Below are 22,252 nucleotides of genomic sequence, written 5' to 3'. Positions count from 1 at the left end.
CATTATATTTTTGTGTTGAAAAAGTTAGTCGATGCATGGGTTCTCGAAGCAATTACCAGAACTGGATGTGATGGTGAGAAGAATGATAACGGAGAGTTTTGGGATAGAAAAATACATTGAGGAACATATTAATTCTACAAATTATCTTTTTCGAATGAAGTATTCGCTGCTGATAAAAAAAGAAAAGAATGATGGAAGTATTCACCACCTCCTGATAATGATGATCGTGATGATGAAGAGACAAAGTGAGGTCTATCTTCTCATACCGATAAGAACACCATCACAATAGTTCATCAGTATCAAGTTGACGGTTTGGATAGTAAAACAAAAGACGAAAAATGGCTCAAAATCTCATCATTCTTTCATCACATGGATGGAGATTCTTTGTGTGTAGGTTCTTCAACTTTCTAATATCCTCTGCTTTTATAAAATAAATATTTTGTGTTCCAGGCCTATTAAAATTTGATAATAAATACATTATCTTTTGGGATTAACTATTTTATAGTTTAAATCAATAGTAAACATAAACATGTTTTCATGTAGCAACCAATCAATTGTTTTTGTCATTTGATATTGTTTTCACATGCATATGCTTAAACATAAACATAATGCGTACACCATCTCACTAGAGAAGCAAAAGAGGGAAGAACAGAACAAAGGTAAGTATTATTATACCATTCTCATTCTCTGGTACAGAATGTGCGTTATTATATTACACATGTCCGGCTGAGTTTATGAACAATGCAAAATTTTAAACATAGATCTTGCTATACTTGTATAGAGTTATACCAAACTTTCAATGTCTTTTGCTTCTACCAATAAAACACCAATGCAATTTAGATTTAGATGTATGCAAGCGAGCTTCTGTCAAAATCTGGCTGTGGCCTCCCTCGTGTTGGAGTAGGTGGTCTCTGGATATTCAGCTCCTGCATACAGATACTTTGGTTTCAGTGTTCATTTCTTTTCTACAACAGAACTTATGGCTACATAAACTCTACTAGATCATCTTATTCCAGGACTATCCTTTTTCTCCAAGCAAGTGAATTGGTATGCACACACGTAACTACTAACTTAAGAGTGCCTTGCGAAACAAAGACATGACACTCCATTGTACACGGTAGGAAAATGTCTCGCTTGTTCCAGAACTATATACATGTATCGCGGTTTAGACACAAGTGGTATTACCTGCATCCAAGCGTCGTCTCCAGAATGTTCTGGAGAATTCTCTGGAGATAAGATAGGAGGTGGAAGAGGATGAATCAGCTTAGGAACAATCACCAATCCTCTCCCAACAACCAATATAGCTCCCGCATTGTTCGCCGTTCCTGTTAGAAAAGTATCACCAAAATGTTTTTATTTTGTTACCTCAAAAGCCTACCCAAGAAGCGGTTTTTGACTGATTCTTGTTTCTCCTTACCGCAGTAATTTGTAGCCGAAAATAGCGTAATCAACTGTCCTTGCGCAAATCTTTCGAATCCATCCATTACACATTCATGGGCCCTAATAATTAGCTGTAGTTTATTCTTCTTACAGAACTCTGTAACTCTATCAGGCTGCAATATCAACATTTATGCCCTCAGTGATTGGCCCCCAAAAAAGATTATTATACTAATGAAAAGAGACGATAAGAGAATGTGTTTTTACCCCAAACGTGACAAGACCGGGTCCTCTAGCGTTTGGTCTCAAACCCTCTATACTATCGTTCTCTGTAGGATCAGACCTGTACTTCAAAATATTAGTGATCAATATTTAAAAGCAGAAGAAGAAATGACGTATTACCATAATAAATCCATAAGAACAAGGGATCCAGCATCCATTGTTATGGGCCTTTCGATTTTTTCGATCTGTTCCACTGTACTGATTGACCTCCCGATCCCACCATGCATACATATAATTTTATTCTCGATGAGTGCAGCGAGGGGAAGATGATTGAAGAGTTGATTGAATCTTGTCCATGCCCATATCCCATCACTCTCTCCCTTGTATAAGTAAAGAGCAGGCTTAGTCCAAGCAGATAAGCTAAAATAATTGACAAAGTTACCATTCTTTCTATGCACTCCAGACGGAAGCCAAATAGGGCATTGATATCAGCAGCCTCGTGATTTCCACGAATCAAGTGAAAATTCTCCGGATATTCTATCTGCAAAGGAACATCTAAGGATCATAAACCCATGACGCAGAATCCAAGTGACACTAGTAATATGAAACCGTCTTGCCTTCAATGCAAGCAGCAAAGTTATAGTCTCCAGGCTGTGTTGCCCACGGTCGACATAATCTCCCAAAAATAAATAATCAATATACCTGAAGATAATAAGTTTTAATGGATTAGTGATTATTTTTTTACTCAAATTATTCAATCGTGTGCTCAGACTTACGTGATATCTCCAGCTGTTGAGGGAAACCCATACTCATCAAACAACCGCATCAAATCTCCGAATTGCCCATGGAGATCACCAAAGACTTTGATAGGAGCTTTGAGCTGAAGAACCGTTTGTTCATGCATGAATATTTGTTCAGCAGCATAACAGAGTTCCCCAACTTCGTAAGAATCCAAGAAAAACTTCCTGTTGCCAGGAGGTTTCCAGTTTCTTGGTCTCAACAAAGCAGAAATGACCTGCAAGCAACAAGATATTCGTAGATGTTAGCTGATCATTGTGTCAGAGGTGGTGGACCTAACTAATAATATTACATGGTAACCATACCTTTTTATGCAGGCCTTGAGGAGACTTCTGTCTCGTGAACTTCTTGGTGGGTTGTGGCACATCGCTATTATTCATGGGAACCATCCGCCGGCTCTCATTCTGAAACTGATCCAAGCTTAGCTGTCTTACCATGCCGCCTAGACTTCCGACCGTCTCCTTTGCTACCACAACCTATAAAATGAGGTAGTAAGGCCATTTTGGTGAGCAAATAAAAATAACATCCATTTGAATTTTGAAGTAAACAAACGAAGCAACTAAAGATAATCTAAGGTATGAGAGCAACATTCAGCTATAAAAGAACCAATAGAGATATTTAACATACAGCTCTTGGATGAAGCCGGACATCTCCTTCAGTTTCAGGACCGTCACTAGTGGTTTCTACTGTTGCCGAGCTGCCATCAGATGCGGAGGGTTCTTCATCTAGAGAAGTAGAATCTAATTGCGCAGCTCGCCAAACAGAACTAGCCACCTCTGCTTCCGCTGCAGAAGCCTCCGTCAATTTCTCCATGGAATTTTCATCCAATCTGATATTGTCAAAGGAGAAAGGAAAGACATGTAATGATAGAGTTAATCACAAAACCAAAAAAAAGTATGTGAAACGGGATAAACCTCAGTCCTTCGGATAAGGAAAGTGCTGGTTCAGAGCCTGAAGGAGGTCGTGCGGCATAAGAAAACCTGGGAGTGGAGCTTTGTTGGGTTGCTGACAAAGGAGAACTGATGTCTGACTGGAATGTTGAGTTTTCAGCCACTAGAAAATCGTCAAGCAACACATCTGCCAGGAAATAAAATTACAGCAACTTAGTCATACAAAGAAAGGCATTAACTAAACCATAGAACTAACATGTAATGCAATAAACATATATGCATCTTGTGTTAATAAAAAGGCAAAAAAACAAAAAAAAATCAGGGTTACCTCCTCTAAGACCACCATGTACATAGATTCGGATGCCAACTGATGCAGCACCATGGCGACAGCGACGCATAAGTTCAAAAGAAGGATCTTGATCGACTTGTCCTTTACTGCCACGTGCAGAAGTCACTTGCCCATTTCTATCCAACCATACACCAGCAGCAGTATCAAGCACTGCAAGAAGAAATATTTCTTAATAATTACCATTACTGAAAATGGCTGCGAGCGAGCAAAAAAAAAAAATTAATCACATCAAACACAAAATAAAATAAAGAAAAACAGCCGTTGAATACCTGCAACAGTTGCTTCAGCATCTATCATGCGGCCTCCTCTTAGAACACCACCGCTGACATGCAATCTTGCACCTACAAATACCTGATGAGAAAGAAATAAAACAATTAAAGAACGCAGTAATAACGGCTAGGATTAGAGAGCTGTGTTGTAATTGAAGTTTAACGCCTAACTAATCCTTTTTTTATCTTAAGGCCAAGTAAGTGTTGACTTGGTTTCTAAGGCTACAATGTGCAGTCTACTATTAGCCTAAGCTTAAGAGCTTATTTTCCATACGTTTCGAAACTAGAGTAAGATTTAGTTTACCGCCGCATGTTGGTATCTTGGAGAAGGAGCTACTCCTGGAGCCAGAGTCCATTCCCACTGACCATTTCTATGCATGAGTAAACCGTAAGCATCTCCCAATGGCTGCAGTTGCACGAAAATATTCATTAATATGCCAAAAATCATAAATGATATATGATATGAGATCATATAGCAAAATAAGCCCAGCTACAGTAAGGGAAATGCTCGCAATTTATATATGTAGTGGATAAAATAAGTATACCGCCCCCAAGGTGTCTCTTCCACCGCAAAGTAAGAACATGCCGTCAGAACGAGCGCTGCCAGAAGCATACCTACAAAAAATAATATCAAAATGTGAAAGTTCAGTTGAAGAAACATTTTTTTTTTACAGTATTCAATTCCAATCAACTAAATCACTAACATTCTAGCACTTGGTCGGTCACCATCAGGGTTCAGTCTCTGCCATACATATGGTTTCTGAGCTGTATCTAATGCCCAAGCGTCAGAGAGAGCTCGTTTCCCTGGTTCCAAACACAGATGGAGAAACGATTTCAGGATCTTTAAGAAATAAACAGAGTAACTAATTTCCATGTAAGAACTTGCACGGAAGGTTCTCATAACCATACAATAATATATAAAGTCAGAAAGAAAAATGCATATACATATCAAAGTAGCATTGGCTATTGAATAATGGTCTATCACTAGGATTTTGACTAAGATAGGTCCCTAGTTGTTGATGCCTGTTAGGGTAAGCTAGGCACATGAAATGTCGGCTAATAAAGATATTTTCTTACCATCATTTCCGGTGACTGTAACAAGATACCTCTGAGAAACTAAATCCATAACATGACCATAGCGAGGGCCTGGACCTTCCCCTTGAACCACCACCCTGAACAACAACAATTAAATACAAGCATATTGACATCCAATTCAACAAATAGCCAAGAAATCTCTCACCTATGCCACTTGTACTTATCATTAGTCATGTCAAGAACGTAAAGATCATCAGTAGAATGCCCGGCCGGGCCAATGCCACCCTGTTAATCAACCAAAACATAACCACGTGTGGACCGTTGCAATTGACTAAAAGCCTGATTAATGTACCTGAAAAACGACCATGGTGCCAACAGCAGCTGCGGCGTGAGCAGCCCTAGGAGACGGAGGCTCACCAGCCGGTTTAAGCCTACAAAATTCCGGTTTAATTCAAGAAAACAAACAAAAACCTAAACCGTAAATTCATTTTACCTTGTCCACTTCCTAGTGAGAACATCATAAGAATGCACCGTGTTGGTCACACCAGCTAACCCTATAATAACAACAACCCCCAAGCAGCACATCAGATCAAAACCGTAGATTCAAGTCTAAATCGAGGGATACTTACTGATCCCAGGTACGGAGGAGTTGCCGCCCTCGATAGCGGTGGCGCCGCCGAAGAGTATGAGACGAGGGCCGTGAGTCTTGGTAGCTGCAACGGCGGTAAGCGTGTGAGCGCATCGAGGACCAGGAGCGTCGTCTTCGTCGTCCCAGAAGGTTTCTAGGGTTTTGTACTGAGGAGCTGGATGTAGCCACGGTTTCGCTGCCATGGCACTTGGTGATGTGAACTTTGGTGGAAAGTTCCGATCGGAGGAGTAAGACTTCACGGCGGACTCTGTCGTCTCCCTCTCTACCTTTCCCAAGTAAACCTCTTTCTTTTATTTTCCGAGACGATTTAAAAAAATGAGAAAAATTAAAACGAAAATGTTGGTCCGGCGGATTATCGAGGACACGGTTTTGTAATAAGGGTAGAAAAGGCGTTTGTGTTGAGCTGTACTTTAGTCCTCTTTCAAAGTCAACGGCTTTTATTGGTTCGTGTAATGTCGATTATACCCCCCCCTCAACTTCGGAGATGTAACGTAGCATTTGTAATAATTAAATTAATTATCAGATAGGGTTTTTTTTTTTTTTTTTTGACAACATCAGATAGGGTTTAATATTAGAAAAGAGAAAAATTAAAGTTGCTAAAACTTTTACCTTTATTTGATTATTGGCATAAACACATTGACTAATTTAATTATGGGAAAATTATGAAAATGCCATCAAGTGAGATTATAGTTTGAAAACTACACCATAATTTTGAACTTTTGAAAATTATACTTATTTATAAGCGAAGTGACCAAATTAACCTAGTTAACACCAAAAGATTTCAATACTTAAATAAAAATTAATAGAAATAGAACTAATAAAATAAAATGGTTTATTTATTTTGTTTTAAGTTATGGAAATTGATATTTTTTGATTAAAACTTCTACTTTTTAATCGTTGTACTTTTTCTTTTTGTATATGAGATTTTTGTTATAAACTGTACTCTTAAATACATTTTATAATCAACATAATTTTCTTATTTCATTAGATAAAATAGTTTCCCTTTATATTTCTTTAAAAAAATTGGCTATATTAAATCTAACACGAGTATAAAGAATTTGGAATACAGGTAGCAATAATTATGTTCTCGGCTAGTTTTTTTACACCCAGCTCTCTTAAACTTTATTAATTAAACAACAGGTTTTATAGTTCAAAAGCACTTAATAACAAATACGATACAAGGGGTTTACGAATACTCCTTATATAAAATTATGTTTAAAGATAAAGTTGAAAATATCAATAGTTATCCATTTATAATTTTATAATTAATTAAATTTATTAAAATATTATAACTTAATAAAATTATCTATAATATTAATAATTTCGAGTTTATATTATTAAAAAGTTTTTGAAGAACATGTCTGATCCTAACGACGATACCCCATACACACTTTCTTCGACCACAATTCCTCTAACCACTCCTCTCCCAACCACGTTTCACTCAGTCAACCCTCTCCCAATTCCTATGACCACTCCTCACCCAACCACACCTCGCTTGACCAAATCTCCCCCTTTCATGGCCTTCCTTCCCACTCCTCACCCCACCAACCATCAGATTGGTTAAATGGGTTTGTGTATGGCCAATTTTGATGTTAGTTTATATACGATTGAGTTGTAATTGTTTATCTGGAAGTTTTTCTACAAGTGTAAGAGTCAGTGTTTTAGATGATTTGGTGGATTCTAATTTATCTTCTCTACAATAATATACTTCAATTGGAACAAATACTAACACCAAGGAAGATACGGTATCACGGATGCTTCAACTGACATTTGGGTGGGATGAAATAGGAACCAGCAAACTCAAACAGTTCATGTAGTAGCGAAGGAGACATACTCAAAAGGGAGAGAGGCCAAGGGTGGTTTCAAGCAATGGTTTTCAATCCTATCAGACAACAAATATTTTGATGTTTAATATAATGTTTTCTAGTAGCATGCAAGAGTTCTGCTAGAGAGTTGTGAAATTCCACAGTTTGTATTCCAACTTTTTGGGTTATAAATGTTCTCATGCACAATTATGCAGAGCTGACCCTGGTTATGAAGCACGCGCTTTCGGCCTCCATTTTATTTTAATAAATATTAAAACGGCCACATGTTTTTGAAAACTACCTTTAGTCTACTAGTTAAATGGCAGTAGCTGTTTTATTTAAAGTGCAAGGTTTGAATCCTCCTTGCTACACATATTAATTTCATCCTTTTCTTGTATGTGCAGTGTGCTTGTGGCCTTTAGAATTATAGGACCAGCTTTGAAGTATGTATGATAATAACTATAATAATAACAGTCATTTACATTGCTTGATTGTTTATTTCTGTTTGTTTCATGAAAATTATCTAGCATGACAAAATACTTTGTAGAAAAATTAACTGAGTCATCAAGTACGGAGATGGATATACCCTCTATCTTGGGGTAGCCACAAATAACATGTTGGTGCATCGTAATAACAAAATAGTAGATGGTTATGTAATATATTAGACATGCTAAATAAGGCTGTTTGCCCGCTAATAAAATTTCATAAATGGTTATGGTTAAAAAAATGGTGGTTAATAGTTAAATTCTTCCCAATCCATTGGAATTTTCACTCTTTCACTCTATTTAGGATGAAATTGACACTTACTTTTGTTATTTTTTTCAAATTAGAAATTAAAAATCTTACCTAGTTGACAATATGCTAGACGGGAAATAGTTGAGTTATTCGGCATACAGAATTTCGTAATTTATATTTTACATCAAGAGAAAATTGGTTGACGATGGTTAAGCAATTTAGTAGACGAGAAACTAAATTTGTTAGCAAACTAGACTAATTTAGTACTCATATTATGTCATATGTTGCGCTCACATATATGTTCAAAAATATCAAAATACAATTTCCACCACTTTTGATTCCTAAACACAGTTATCCCAACTAAACAAAATACTACTAGTATAGTTTTCTATTTAGAAATTTTGTTATCTAGCTAATTATCATATTATTATCCTTTTCGTGAGGATAACGGGACCCAATCTCTGACTTTAGGGTTCTGGAGGTGAGATGAGATGTGTAATCTTTATCGTCGGATCACTCCGAAGAATCTCCGAATGTAGAGTAACGAAAAATGATGAGTTTTAAAAGATAGAACGCATTATCTTGTTTGAGATTGTCGTCGTGATTGGTCTGATTTGATTGAGCAATTGTGTATGTGTTGCCAAATTCTAATAAAATTTTAAACGAATACAAACAAAATACAAGTTGGCAATACACAACGTTTTTAGTGGTAAGTAGAGGAAACGAAATCTTTCCAGATTAGCATTGCCACCTTTATGCCAGCACATGACCTACATTTTCTCACGTGTGATAAGTTACTCTAGATTCTAATGGTAATTCTTCTCATCCTTTTGCTACAGTCCAGTGTAGTTTCCTAATTAACATGTTTTCTATGGATATTGACCTAATTCACTGTTAATTTTAGGTATTCTTCACAAAAAGGGATTTGAGGCATTTGCCTTTCAGTTTACACCTTACATACGGCTTGGGAGTTGACGTCATTAATATTAGGTAATCTTATCAGGTTCACTTGATTGGATATTAATTGGTGGCTTTATCAAGACCTTATGATTTGTTCTTGGCCTATGAACGCTTGGATCAAATTCATCATCACATTATTCTCATGCCTCTAAGTTGGCCGGTGATGACAGAAATGTTTAAATTCGATTAGGAGCCTTAGGTTTCACCTTAGACAGTACTCGTCGAGTGTTTGGCTAGGATGGAAACGACTTGCATGTTCACGTTTGTTAGTTGTCATCTCAGTTTTTTCCTTCTTCTAACTAGTCACCACAAGTTCTTCAAGGCAATATATTTTTCAGCGTAAGTATAACGTGGTCATTAGTTATTGATAGGAGACCTATGTTTTATCTACCCTCTTTGATTTTATCAACAGTAGCATCAACCATTACCTTAAAATTTCACATTCGATGGACTTCAAACGTATTTACAGATAAAATAATCAAGAAAACTCGTATTTAAAAATTAAAAAAAAAAACTTTAACCAAAAAGGAATTACCCGTACGTGCTTTTGACAAATCAGTACGTGGTATACGTGTACGTAAACATATTGTCATATGGCACACAAGAAAGGAGTTGTAACGGACTAACTTGAGTTAATTTTTCCATAGTTTTCTTGCAGATGTATGTGTAACGTGTCCAATCATCCATGGCTAATGGGGTTTATATGCTCGTTTTCCTGGTATGTGGAAACTGATGTATGTATACCCGCTTCCAGTATTTATAATTGTAAACTGATCATGGAAGGATTTATTCTTCGACGAATTTATTCAAAGTGTGAAAACACTTGTAGTCATGAAAATTGAGATGAATAAGTTGGATTTAGACTAAATGTAATGTGTTCAATGAGAATTTGGAACGATTCAAAATCAGGTTAAATGACGGTAAACCAAACATACAAATATCAGAGTATAAGTATGGAAAAAATGGGACCACAAATTAAGCTAATTTAGGAAAATTCAGCTATTGAACACTGCATGATTATATGAAAGAAAGGTTAGGTCTGCGGGAAGCAGTTAGTGGCGGGGTGGTGACGCCCACACTATTGATGTCGCATTCCTTTGTGTGTCAGGATATCGTCTAGCATTGAATGTCGCTACACGCTAGCGAATGAGTGGTGTAAGGAAGTTAGAATAGTTATCTTTCTCTTTTTCTGTATTCGTTTATAAATGCTAACCTAAATGGGTCCTTTTGTTGTTCGTATCTACTAGTCTGTCTATATAATAAGTAGAGTACCCATTGAGTCTTAATCAACAAATGCCTCTTGTTTCATCAGTATCTTCTTCACTTCAAGCAGCAATGATCAACTTCGAATTCCAAAACTCTTTCATTTTGTTCCTCTTATCCTTCTTCTCACTCCTCTCTTTCCTTGGCTTCTTCTTCTTCAAGAAACCAAAGGTTGATTTGAAATCGCCTCCGAGCCCTCCTTCTCTGCCAATCATCGGCCATCTTCACCATTTTCTATCTCCTCTAATCCACAAATGCTTTCAGAAAATCTCATCCAAGTACGGACCTTACCTCCATCTCCGCATCTTCCACCTCCCCCATTGTTCTCGTCTCATCTGCCTCAATGGCCAGCGAGATCTTTAAGTCCCATGACGTGAACATATCGTCCCGTGGCCTCCCTCCAATCGACGAGTCCCTCTTTTTCGGAGAAACTGGATTCTTCTCCGCTCCACATGGAGATTACTGGAAGTTCATGAAGAAACTTCTCATCACAAAGCTACTTGGACCACACGCAATCGAGCGGTTACGAGCCGTGCGTGCAGAGGAGCTAGAGCGGTTCTACTTTCGTCTCCTCGAGAAAGCGAGGAAGAAGGAGTGCGTTGAGATCCGTAGAGAAGCGATGATATTCACTAACAACAGCACATGCAAGATGATAGTTGGGAGGACGTGCTCGGAGGAGGATGGTGAAGGTGAGAGAGTCTGGGGACTGATTACAGAATCTATTTCCTTGACAAAGAAGGTTTTGTTTACAACCTTGTTGCGCAAGCCACTTGAAAAGCTTGGAATCTCACTGTTTAAAGAGGAGATAATGGGTATTTCCGAAAGATATGACAAGGTGCTGGAGACGTTTCTTGCGGAACACGAAAACGTAGCAGAGAAGCAAGGTATGAATTTGATGGACGTGTTGCTGGAAGCAAAAGGAGACGAAAAATCAGAGTATAAGATCACTAGGGACCAGATCAAGGCTTTGTTCGTGGTATACAAAAAAAACAACCTAGGATACCAAATCATACATATAGCACACAAATATTAAAATGATCAAGTTTCATTAAATATAAAAAAAAACGTTTATACTCTAGAATTAACTATTTGAAAGGAGGCTGGGATTTTTTTTAAAAAAATTAGTATTTAAAAATTAAAATACTAATTTAAAAATAGTTTCAAATTTATTTTTAGGATTTTAAAATAAAATTTTGAAAACGCAAATTCAAAAAGTAAAAAAAAAATAGTTAGAATTGAAAAACGTATTTTTTGGTAATACAATTTTATTATTAATTTAAATAATTACTTATATTTACTTTTTTTAATGAAACATTTTTGATCATTTTCATCCTTATGTGTTTTTAGTAAAAAAGAACCAATTTAATATCTTTTAAGAAAATTTTCCTATTAAATATAGGTATTTTAAAAGAGTTTTTTTTTTTTTTTTTGAAAAAGGGCTTTCATATTAAAAAACTATAAATGTTACAAGATAAGACATGAGTCTTATAGTTTGATAAAGTTTGCATGAAAAGATTGAATCTCAACCAATGAAACAACCAAAGTTGACTAGAATAACCAACACTGTAATGAAAGGCAATAACTAGTGATAAGAACCACGACCGCGGCGGCCACGCTTCCCTCTCCCTCGAACCGTCTTCCATTCCATGTCTTGGTATTTGCTAGGGGGTTTTGTTTCCCTCCCACCTCTTGTCAAGCTGAGCGAGCTAGAAGGCTCGGTCCCATCTTCATCCACTCCCACATCTCTTGACCCTTTGAACTGAGCAGGGCTCTCAAATGCAAAGGGTGTATGTGTTGTGGCTTGAGGACCAACGACTAAAGTTTCACTAACCTCAGTGTTGGTAACGGTTGATGGAGATGACTCCATAATAGATGCTGCAGTGGGAGTAGGTTGTGAATCTACTAAAGTGGGTAAAGTGGGGATAAAGTTTGGCGAGGCAGTCGGGTTCTCCTGTTGAAGGGTAGGAGTAGCTTCTAGTTCAGATAAGGGTAGGTATTTTAAAAGAGTTTATAACTTGCAGGAGCTTTTCCTTGGAGGCACGGACACATCCAAGCAAACAATACAGTGGAAAATGGCAGAAATCATTAACAACCCTAGCACTATGGAGAGAATGAGAGAAGAAATCGATTCTGTCGTAGGAAAATCAAGGTTGATTCAGGAAACAGACCTACCAAACCTTCCTTATTTGCAAGGGGTGGTCAAAGAAGGGCTAAGATTGTACCCGCCAATCCCTGTCTTCGGAAGGAGGCTCCAAGAAGGATGTGTGATGGGAGGGTTCTATGTTCCTGAAAAGACAACACTTGTAGTTAATGGTTATGCTGTGATGAGAGATTCTGATTACTGGGAAAATCCTGATGACTTCAAGCCAGAGAGATTTCTAGCTTCTTTAGGATCAGAACAAGAAGATGCCACAAAGGAGAAAGTACTCAAGTACCTTCCTTTTGGTAGCGAAAGGAGAGGATGTCCTGGAACAAATCTAGCTTATATCTTTCTAGGAACAGCCATTGGAATGATGATTCAGTGTTTCGATTGGAAAATAGAAGGAGACAAGGTTAACATGGAAGAGACTCTTTCCGGAATGGTCTTGACAATGGCTCATCCCCTTAAGTGTACTCCTATTCCTCGAGGATTACCCATAAGTAAAGGTCTTTAGGCTTGTTGAAATAACAAATTGTGTACCATTAAAAAGTTGAGTAAAGTAAGTCGAATGGTCCAAGATTCATAGAATTATATGTGGTTTTCGGCGTGACGATAATAATTAAAAAGAAACAAACTCAAAATATTTGATAGTACGTTTATATTGAATAAATTTTTATTTTTGATTTTGTTGGAATTTTATCTAAGATACATGTATACTATTCAATGTTTAAAAATATGCCTTTATCTACATCACATATATATTATATTTTTTTTGTTTGTTTGAAATTTCAAGATTTTTTTTTTGAAACACCAATTTGGAATTTTAAGATAGTATATATCATGATCCATCTTCTCTAGCTTCTTGCTTAGTGCTTAATAAAGCTTTTTTCCGTACAGGTAATCTTCACTTTGCATTCTCCAAAATACATAATCTGTATCATTAAATTTTTTGATATTGTGCGCCGAACCGTTTTTGCTTCCCATGCTTTCTGGAACCACCAAGAATTAAGACACCTATGTTGACAAACCGATATCACCGACAAAATTTATTATTACTGTTCACGTGATTAGTAACTCAACATAACTCAAGCTATGTTGACAAACCGATATCACCAACATAATTCAAGCTCTGATACCAGTTGGTGCTCTGATACTAATTGTTAAAAAATACTCGGATCAAATTTGCAGGAATCCAAAACCTATAGAAGCAGGACGACACACACAAATTGTTAACGAAGGTCGGCCAATCTTACCTACGTCCAGACCTGCTACAAAGAAAATTATTATTAATCCAGGAAATTTTACAAGTTCTATCACACCGACCTCAAATATACTAAAAAATTAAACTTTTTTCACAAATTTTTTTTTAATGATTTTCTCTCTCGTTCACTTTCTTCTCCTCTTGTTGTCTCTCATTTTGGGATTTTGGTCTTTCAAAGATAGATAGTTTTGATTTATGTAAAAGTTTTGATTTATATGAAAATAAATGATAAGACAATGAAATATGATGACTTTCTAGAAAATGTCCAATTTAAAATATTACACATTGTGATTTTTATTTTAATAGAATAGATGTTTTACATCTTAGTATAAAAGAAATTCCCAAAGTAAAAACTTACATTTTCTGAATTTCTCTACGCATAAATTCAACAGTTGATTAGGGTATCTTCATTCCTACTCCATTTTTTTCTAAAATTGAGTAAAAGTGAATATGGAGTAAAGAATGCTCCAACCCAACTTTATATCTCACTCCATAATGAAATTTATTTCATAAATGGAATAATCTATTTTTTGTTTGTTCATCACTCCATTATGGAGTGAAAAATGGAGTAGGGTTGAAACAATTTTACTATATTTTCATTTTTACTCCATTTTAGAAAAAAAAATGAAGTTATACATTGGAGATACTCTTAGAACCTGACGAGTTAACAAAAAATAGAGATAAATCGGAAAGTAATCTGAGATTTGTTTAGAGCTTCAATCGAGTTTTGTAGGTGTGCACATGATATTTTTACGTAGACTGCAAGTTTTACGTTATCATCATCCACCATTAAAATTTTTAGAATCATCTGACATGTATTATCTTCATTAAAAGTAGGACAAAAAAACCAATAAAAGATTTTCATCTTGAAGTTATTTCCCTGCTGAATGCAATAGAAGTAACTGACAATAAATTATATTAGAACTGGATAACATGTAACATCTCCCACACACACTACAGATTCAAAAAATATATAAAGAGGTATATAGGGAAACAAAAGCGGGGACAACAAGATTTCATTCTTTGACGGTCAAGAACTAATGTTGTCTGATTATATATAGTTTTGGGAGGAAAAGAACTTGGTTTGACAGGAAAGAATGTTAGTTCCTGAAATGTTAATATCATCAGGTGTTAATATCATCAGGACAACAACTAGAGAAACAAAAATGGAGTGCGAAGACACTTATTCTCAAACCAGAAAGAGAAAATTTAAACCAATCATGTCAAATTGTCAATTAGTCAAATAACCAAAATGAAAAGGTAAAAAAAGAAGAAGTTATTGTTGTGGTTATAAATTTCCAGTGAAAAGTGAATGAAAATATATATTCAAAAAACAAAATTCAATAAATGAAATAAGAACAACCAAGATTTATTGTAGAGTGGCAGTATTGTAGGATTACAAAACATCTTAGGGTAAAGTGTGATTCACATTAAAAGCCAAACACTATATATAATAGTAAATAAATAAAAAGCATAGCAGAGGGAGAGAAATTTGAAAACGAGTGGCCGTTGGGTTTCAAATCCGACCAAAAAGACATTATTCAAAACGAAACAAAAATATAATATTAAAATCATATAAAAATAAAAGAAAAAAAAAACCTTTTTGAGAATTTCAAAATCAAACTCACTCAATCTTCTTCCAAAGAGAGAGAGAAGACGAAGAAGCACAAAGTCTAGAGAGAGAGAGGCTGTGATCTTTGTCTCTACTACATCCTTTTGTCTTCACCTTCTTTGATTGAGCAATGACGGGGCTTGTGATGGTGACTAAAGGAGTTGGTTGCGCCGGAAGAAAAGGAGGAGGGAGAGGAAAATCAACGGTTGAGGAAGAAGAGGAAGAGCAGAACCAGCAGCAGCTGTCTCTTGTCGAGTTTCTACTAACTGCGCTGCGTAAATCTGTGGTCTCTTGCCGTGTGGATAACCGCCAAGACGACGTCGGAGTGGGAGGGATCTCCTCAGCCGTTCATCAGATGGAGATCGGATGGCCAACAAACGTTCGTCACATCACTCACGTGACATTCGATAGGTTCCATGGCTTTCTCGGTCTCCCGCACGAGCTTCAGGTCGAGATCCCGTGTCGTGTCCCCAGTGCTAGGTAACACTGTTTGGATTAGTACTTTTAAAATCTCTAGGGTTATCTTTATTACATTAAAAGCTTTGAATTTTGAATCTGGATCTGCAATTAGTTGTTTAATTAGCTTAATTAATAGTACTTCTTAACTGGATTGTTTTAGGAACATTTTATCAGCAAAATCTACGTTTCTCTTGCTATAGTTTAAAATTTTCTTAATTTAAAAATTAAACTCGAAGAAAACAAGAAATATTGCATTAGTTGTTTAATTAGCTTAATTAATACTTCTTAACTGGATTGTTTTAGGAACATTTTATCAGCCAAATCTACATTTCTCTTGCTATATAATTTGAAATTTTCTTAATGTTCAGAAAGGAATTAAACTCGAAGAATACAAGAAAATTATAGAAAATCTCATTTTAAATCACATCTTTATTGGAGATTTTAATTAATGATAAGAAAAACAAATAAGAAATTCTTAGACTTGTATTTATAAGATTCAAAAGTTGATTTTCTATTTTGACTAGAATAAGTTTCCTCATCGGCCGTATTTTTTTTTACTGGTACATAGAAATTTAATTTACGGTTAAAATTAACACTATTAACACTTTAAGTTCTAAAAGTTTTTGAATCTCTTGATATATGCAGTGTGAGCGTGTTTGGTGTCTCTGCGGAATCAATGCAATGTTCTTATGATGAGAAAGGAAACAGTGTCCCAACTATTCTATTACTAATGCAGCAAAGACTATACTCTCAACAAGGTCTCAAGGTATGGACATTCCAAAAACCAAATTAAATTGATTTGCCTTTCTTTTTTTTTTTGTTAATCTTGTTGTGTGGATAATAAATAGGCTGAAGGGATCTTTAGGATAAACCCTGAGAACAGCCAAGAGGAACATGTGAGAGACCAACTTAACAGAGGTATTGTTCCTGAGAACATTGATGTGCATTGCTTGGCTGGTCTTATCAAAGCCTGGTTCAGAGAGTTGCCTTGTGGAGTGCTCGACGGTCTTTCTCCTGAAGAAGTTCTCAACTGCAACACCGAGGAAGACTCTGTTGAACTTATAAAGCAGCTGAAGCCTACTGAGTCTGCTTTGCTCAGTTGGGCTGTTGATCTTATGGCTGATGTTGTTGAGGAAGAAGAGTCTAACAAGATGAATGCGAGGAACATAGCCATGGTTTTTGCTCCTAATATGACTCAGGTAAAAACACAAACAAACATAACCTTAGTTACTTTTTTAAGATTCACTGACGTTACTGATTCTTGTAAATGTAGATGACAGATCCACTAACGGCTCTTATGCATGCGGTTCAAGTGATGAACCTGCTTAAGACACTCATCACCAGAACACTAGCTGAACGTGAAGCAACCTCAAGCGGATCAGAAGGGTATTCACCATCCCATTCATCAAATTCCCAAACTGATTCTGACTCTGACAATGCACAAGACATGGAAGTCAGCTGTGAATCACAAGGAACAGATTCTGAATCAGGAGGAGAAGAAGAAGAAGGACAACAACAGCAACAACAAGACGAAGAACATCTCAGCCGCCGGTCTACTCAAGAAGATGAAAACGATATAGGATCATTAAGCTCGGTAGAGAAATGTTTCTTGAGTCAGCTCAACACCAACGCTAGAGTTTCAAACGTCAGTATCTCTCAAGACTGGAGCCCAAAATGCTCTCCACCGGTATCATTCACAGACGATAAAAATGACACTTTAGGGTCAAGCACAAGCGACTAAGATGAAGCCTTGACCAGTCTGCTTAATGACACTTACATCTGTTTGGAGCTTTTCTTATTTCTGCTGCAGAGAACAAACAAGAAGGAGGAGAAGTGGTTGTGTTTGTAAATCAATACAGAGATTATTGTCCAATTTGTTAGGGTCTTTAGGGATTGTTGGGTGTTGAGTCTGATTAGGGTTCAACAAGGGCTGAACCTGTCTGTTGACTGTTGTTGTAGTCCTTCTCCATGTGTGTGTTTGTGTTGTGCTGTGCTGTTTGGTTTTGTTGTAGCAAAGATAATCTGATCTCTCTCTTTTTTTGTGTTGTGCTGTGCTGTGCTGTTTGGTTTTTTTGTAGCAAAGATAATCTGATCTCTCTTTTTTTTTTAATATTTTAAACACTAAATCTTTCTTCCAAACACAAAATCAGACCATGAATTTTAATGTTAATAAATCATTAAAAGTTTGCATGAAATAAACAAGCCATTTTTAAGTTTTTTTGTCATAAAAATAGTTATCAACGAAAAAAATGATAAATTTTTTTTATTAAAGAGTAAAAATACATTAATACCCTAATTTAAACTTAGGATTTAGAGTTAAGGATGTGGTTTTGATGATGTGTTTTAAATTAAAAAAAAAATTCAAAATAAAAATGAGCTATTTTGATTTTTTTTATTGAATGTTATTTTTGTGACAAAAACTAAAAAATAACTATTTAAAAGAATTGTCCAATAAACAACAAAATTGTTATTTGCAATTTTGCAGAACTAATAAAATGAGAAAGAAAAAAAAATTTATCCATTTGCATATGAAGTTACATATTTTGATTTCAGGGGGAAATCTTCAACCACCAATGAGATTTGGATTTATACACAAACTAGTATGATCGCCCCGTGCTACGCACAGGGTTAATTTTGTTTGCTTGCATTTTAATTATTTTTTCATATATATTATAATGCTCTTTAGTTTTTAATAAAAAGGGAACATATTTATAGTCAAAATATGGATAACACAGGAAAATGATGTATTTTCTCTATTCATTTTTATTTGTAATTTTTCTAAATAAGTCTTTTCAAAATATTTTTTTTTGTTAGAATTGATATAGTAAAAATAAAACAAAAAAATTGAACAACATCCGTAAAATAGTCAACTTATATTAAGAGACTCATCCCTTTCTATAGCTCGTACAGTCCACAAAGACATCTCGAACAGACTGCTTGCTCTAAAAATTACTCACCAGAAACCAATATGATGTTACACAGATGGAATGCTCTCTCTCTCATTTGCCCTGAAACTTAAGTCTTCTCTCACCTGCAACTACGCTTTCTCTGTCTTATTAAAGAGCAACATAAAAGATAGAATCAGAGAAAAAAATATGTATACGTGTTTTCAAATTATGTATCATTCTTCTCTTCTACTATGTTTGCTACAGAGAACCTCTTTCGTTTTGTTTGTATTTTGAGATTTCTTTTTCTTGATCGTCTGTTGTTGGCAGGATAATGATTCTTTCTTGTTAAAATCTAGTTTGTCTTTTGTCTTCTTTCTTCTTCATTTATGTTTTTGTTAAATGCAAAAGTAATGCAAGTAATTTATCACAGAAAGAACAGTATTGTAAATACCAGTTTTGTAGATAACATAGTTGAACATACCTATTGTCGTTATCCTCGATGCTGTCAAAGCTTTGAAACAATGTACTCAAGTGCCATTCTCAACCTGAAATAAACAATCAAGAGATGGTTAATACAAAATAAGAAGAAACCAAATCTTAACTAAGAGTGATCATGAACTTGTATGGAATTTATTGGTATCCGCTCTCAATAGAAAGAGAAAAAAACTCAGTACAGAGCAATGGATATTAAGAAAGAGATGAAAAACAGAGAGATCAAATAAAACGTGAAGTAAAAAGATTGAAATTATATATAAAAGAAAAAAACAGTTTCAAAACGTTATATTTATCTTTGAACGTGGTGATGATATTGTGAGAAAATTTAGGGATTTAGATACTTGGAAATTAAGGAAAACTGTGATCAAATAAATTTCTTCTAATGAAATATTTGATTTTTTTTTTAACTTTTGCCAAATGTCAAATTCTGATTAGTTAGGCGACTTGCGCTTTAGTATATAAAGGATGAATATTTTTCTGTAGTTGTAGAGGGAAAAGATGATGCATTCACACAACCATTTCCTTGGCCGACATGCTGAGAAATGATACGTGCTAAAAAATTTACACTCCTGTCAAGCGAAACGACGTCGCTTCGATGGAGATACTTCTCCGGTTATTAACATCCGTTAGATATGAATTCATATGATAGACAGATCTGTACCGTCAGATTAAAATCATCCTTATTGAAAAATTAAGCAAACAGACAAAAAATCGTCTCTTTGCACTTTCTTCTTCTTCCTCCTCCTCTCGCTGCTCCTCCCGAAGCTCTGAACGATGCCGAGGTATAGGGTTCCTCTAGATCTTAAGTATAATAAACTCAGATAGTTATGTAAATTCGATATTAGGTTTTAATTTACTTTTAATGTTGATTTTCGCAGGTATTACTGTGATTATTGCGACACTTATCTCACCCACGACTCCGTAAGTCCAAATCCACTTCCCTCTTTCTTCCTTTCTTTACTTATTGTGTAATGATCGATGACTCGCCGTCATTGTTCGATTTTATTGCAAATTGATCTACGGCGTACCGGTTAGGTCTCCGGTTTAGATTCCATTGGTTTGAGTTCTGATCACCTATCAAACTGATAAGCTATCATGTTTCACGAATTGTGTACATTCTCTTATCAGTCAATTTTCTTTTTTGTTACAGCCATCGGTGAGGAAGCAGCACAACGCCGGTTACAAACACAAGGTTACATAAACGAGTTTTTTGTTTTTTGTTTTTTGTTTTTTGTTTTTATTAAAGATTTGTTAAGAGTTTTGATGATGTTTTTCAGGCGAATGTGAGGATATACTATCAGCAGTTTGAGGAACAACAAACTCAAAGTCTGATTGACCAGAGAATTAAAGAGCATCTTGGCCAAGCTGCTGCGTACAATCAGGTTGGCGGTGCGTTTAACCAGCATATGCTCGCTAGACCTCGCCTTCCTATGATGCCTATGCCTATGGGGATGCGCCCTCCTGTTCTCCCTAGACCCATGATGCCTGGTCAAGGTAGTCTCTGTTACTAGAATCATTGACATGCTTCACATCTTCTTTGCATTTAATATTTTGTTTTTATTTGGAATGTAATATTTTACTTTTTTGCAGGTTACATGCCTCCTCCGGGAGTACCACAGATGATGGCACCGCCTGGTGCTCCTCTACCTCCGCCTCCACAAAACGGTATGCTTAGGCCACCAGGAATGGCTCCACTACCAGGTCAAGGTGGTGGACCGCCTCCCAATTATAATGGACTTCCTCTTCCTCCGCCTCCTCCTTATCAAACAAATCCAGCTGCTGGCGGCTTCAACAATCCGAACCTGGGTGCTGAATCTCCTGAAAGCAATGAGTAGAGTTTAGGTCTGATGAGTGTCATTTTTTCTCCTACTGCCAAAAATTCTCAGGGCTCTTGTTTAGCATTATTCCCTTTTCTAGTTAATGTATGTGAAGTGCATAATTTTTATGTGCTAAATTTTTCTTTTTGTAGAATGTTGAAAGGTCTCTTATTATAACATTGCTTTCAATCATTGCTTGCAAAAAAGATTGTTCCATCTTGTGATGTTTAGCAAAAACTATACTGCATAAATCTTTTTGTGGGATGACATAGGTCCATAGATCCTTTCTTCACTCCAGGATCATCATCTGTAACATGATCTCTTCTGAAGCATGTAATATGTGCGACTCTCAAATCACAGCACACTAATCACTATCCCAATAGAGGACTCTCGTTTTCTTGGTTGGACTCATTCTCACACTAGTTTCTGGGAGATTCACTAATGACAAATTTAGATCATTTTCCATCAAAAATTGGTTCACAGAAACTTCAGCTTGTGTTGCCTCTCTTAGTTCCTGACTGAGGTTTCCATTGAGCACATTGGCGGGAGAGACGAGACGAGAGCCATGTCTAATGGTCTTGAAGAGTTTTGAACGCAGCGGTTTTATAGTAAAGTATAACAGAAACATCAACAAGGGCGTTTGGTCTAGTGGTATGATTCTCGCTTAGGGTGCGAGAGGTCCCGAGTTCAATTCTCGGAACGCCCCATTTTTTCTGTTTTCTTCTCCTTTTTGCCACCGTATTTTTTCCTCAAAGGCTCTATTGTTCTCCTTTAATCTTCCCTTGGATCTTCAGCTATACTTTTGTTCATACCTTCTAGAAGGATACAAATTAAACAATATTTTTAAGTTCACATAAATGTCAGTTTGCAAAATCTGTAGTGCGATGTAAAGAATTTTTGTATACTGTCAAATTGTTTTCTTTATATCTACAAAACAGTACGTCTTATTTTTGGGTTTTACTATTTTTACTATTTTATTTCAAAACACGATATATTAAATTATACATAATCTTACAAAAATATAAAATATAAGAAAATAATCAAATTAAATGAAAATAACAAAATTATTCAACTTTTCTCAATAGAACAAAAATATTATGTTGAATCGAAAAAGTAAAAGTTATACGATATATCTAAACAATAACCAAACAAAAAGATATTATATATCCAAAATCATACGTCTAATTAAAATAAAGCATGCACATTAATTACAATAGATATTACAAAA

The 22,252-nt window shown here is 35.8% G+C and overlaps 3 protein-coding genes, 1 long non-coding RNA gene, 1 other non-coding gene and 1 pseudogene across 5 annotated transcripts; 4 read left to right on the top strand and 2 right to left on the bottom strand.

The window, feature by feature from the left end:
- Window positions 1-644: 644 nt before the first annotated feature.
- On the bottom strand, window positions 645-5,970 carry LOC103858720 (serine/threonine-protein phosphatase BSL1). Its single transcript, XM_009136126.2, has 21 exons — window positions 5,570-5,970; window positions 5,434-5,494; window positions 5,293-5,371; window positions 5,146-5,225; window positions 4,983-5,077; window positions 4,610-4,709; window positions 4,451-4,520; window positions 4,210-4,311; window positions 3,906-3,987; window positions 3,616-3,786; window positions 3,312-3,474; window positions 3,025-3,226; window positions 2,703-2,873; window positions 2,376-2,614; window positions 2,217-2,301; window positions 2,042-2,140; window positions 1,780-1,979; window positions 1,645-1,720; window positions 1,418-1,553; window positions 1,186-1,325; window positions 645-926 (listed from the first exon to the last, which is right to left on the bottom strand). The coding sequence occupies exons 1-21, from the start codon at window positions 5,769-5,771 to the stop codon at window positions 843-845; spliced, it is 2,637 nt and encodes an 878-aa protein (XP_009134374.2). The 5' UTR covers window positions 5,772-5,970; the 3' UTR covers window positions 645-842.
- A 159-nt stretch (window positions 5,971-6,129) lies between these two features.
- LOC103858719 lies at window positions 6,130-13,175 on the top strand (annotated as a pseudogene).
- LOC117132375 lies at window positions 11,686-13,029 on the bottom strand. Its single transcript, XR_004455951.1, has 2 exons — window positions 12,788-13,029; window positions 11,686-12,638 (listed from the first exon to the last, which is right to left on the bottom strand). It is a non-coding gene; the product is annotated as an uncharacterized LOC117132375 (long non-coding RNA).
- A 2,320-nt stretch (window positions 13,176-15,495) lies between the features above and the next one.
- LOC103858718 (rho GTPase-activating protein 2) lies at window positions 15,496-17,926 on the top strand. Its single transcript, XM_009136125.3, has 4 exons — window positions 15,496-15,845; window positions 16,470-16,590; window positions 16,673-17,023; window positions 17,098-17,926. The coding sequence occupies exons 1-4, from the start codon at window positions 15,496-15,498 to the stop codon at window positions 17,563-17,565; spliced, it is 1,290 nt and encodes a 429-aa protein (XP_009134373.1). The 3' UTR covers window positions 17,566-17,926.
- A 1,823-nt stretch (window positions 17,927-19,749) lies between these two features.
- Window positions 19,750-21,244, top strand: LOC103858717 (U1 small nuclear ribonucleoprotein C). The gene is made up of 5 exons (XM_009136124.3): window positions 19,750-19,989; window positions 20,086-20,128; window positions 20,358-20,399; window positions 20,485-20,701; window positions 20,798-21,244. The coding sequence occupies exons 1-5, from the start codon at window positions 19,982-19,984 to the stop codon at window positions 21,040-21,042; spliced, it is 555 nt and encodes a 184-aa protein (XP_009134372.1). The 5' UTR covers window positions 19,750-19,981; the 3' UTR covers window positions 21,043-21,244.
- Window positions 21,245-21,658: 414 nt separating this feature from the next.
- Window positions 21,659-21,730, top strand: TRNAP-AGG. The gene has a single exon. It is a non-coding gene; the product is annotated as a tRNA-Pro (tRNA).
- Window positions 21,731-22,252: the final 522 nt, after the last annotated feature.

The sequence above is a fragment of the Brassica rapa genome, chromosome A03 (assembly GCF_000309985.2).
Source record: "Brassica rapa cultivar Chiifu-401-42 chromosome A03, CAAS_Brap_v3.01, whole genome shotgun sequence".
NCBI classification, from domain to species: domain Eukaryota; kingdom Viridiplantae; phylum Streptophyta; class Magnoliopsida; order Brassicales; family Brassicaceae; genus Brassica; species Brassica rapa.
The sequence above is the reverse complement of the archived record's forward strand: the minus strand, read 5'-3'. Positions and strand labels throughout refer to the sequence as shown.

Coding starts and splice junctions, on each gene's coding strand:
- LOC103858720 (XM_009136126.2), bottom strand. CDS start 5,771: ATGGCAGCGAAACCGTGGCTACATCCAGCTCCTCAGTACAAAACCCTA. Junction 1,980..2,041: donor TGGAGTGCATAGAAAGAATG/GTAACTTTGTCA, acceptor TACTTATACAAG/GGAGAGAGTGATGGGATATG. Junction 1,721..1,779: donor GTTCTTATGGATTTATTATG/GTAATACGTCAT, acceptor TTTGAAGTACAG/GTCTGATCCTACAGAGAACG.
- LOC103858718 (XM_009136125.3), top strand. CDS start 15,496: ATGACGGGGCTTGTGATGGTGACTAAAGGAGTTGGTTGCGCCGGAAGA. Junction 15,846..16,469: donor TGTCGTGTCCCCAGTGCTAG/GTAACACTGTTT, acceptor TGATATATGCAG/TGTGAGCGTGTTTGGTGTCT. Junction 17,024..17,097: donor TTGCTCCTAATATGACTCAG/GTAAAAACACAA, acceptor TTGTAAATGTAG/ATGACAGATCCACTAACGGC.
- LOC103858717 (XM_009136124.3), top strand. Junction 20,129..20,357: donor CTTATCTCACCCACGACTCC/GTAAGTCCAAAT, acceptor TTTTTGTTACAG/CCATCGGTGAGGAAGCAGCA. Junction 20,400..20,484: donor ACGCCGGTTACAAACACAAG/GTTACATAAACG, acceptor GATGTTTTTCAG/GCGAATGTGAGGATATACTA.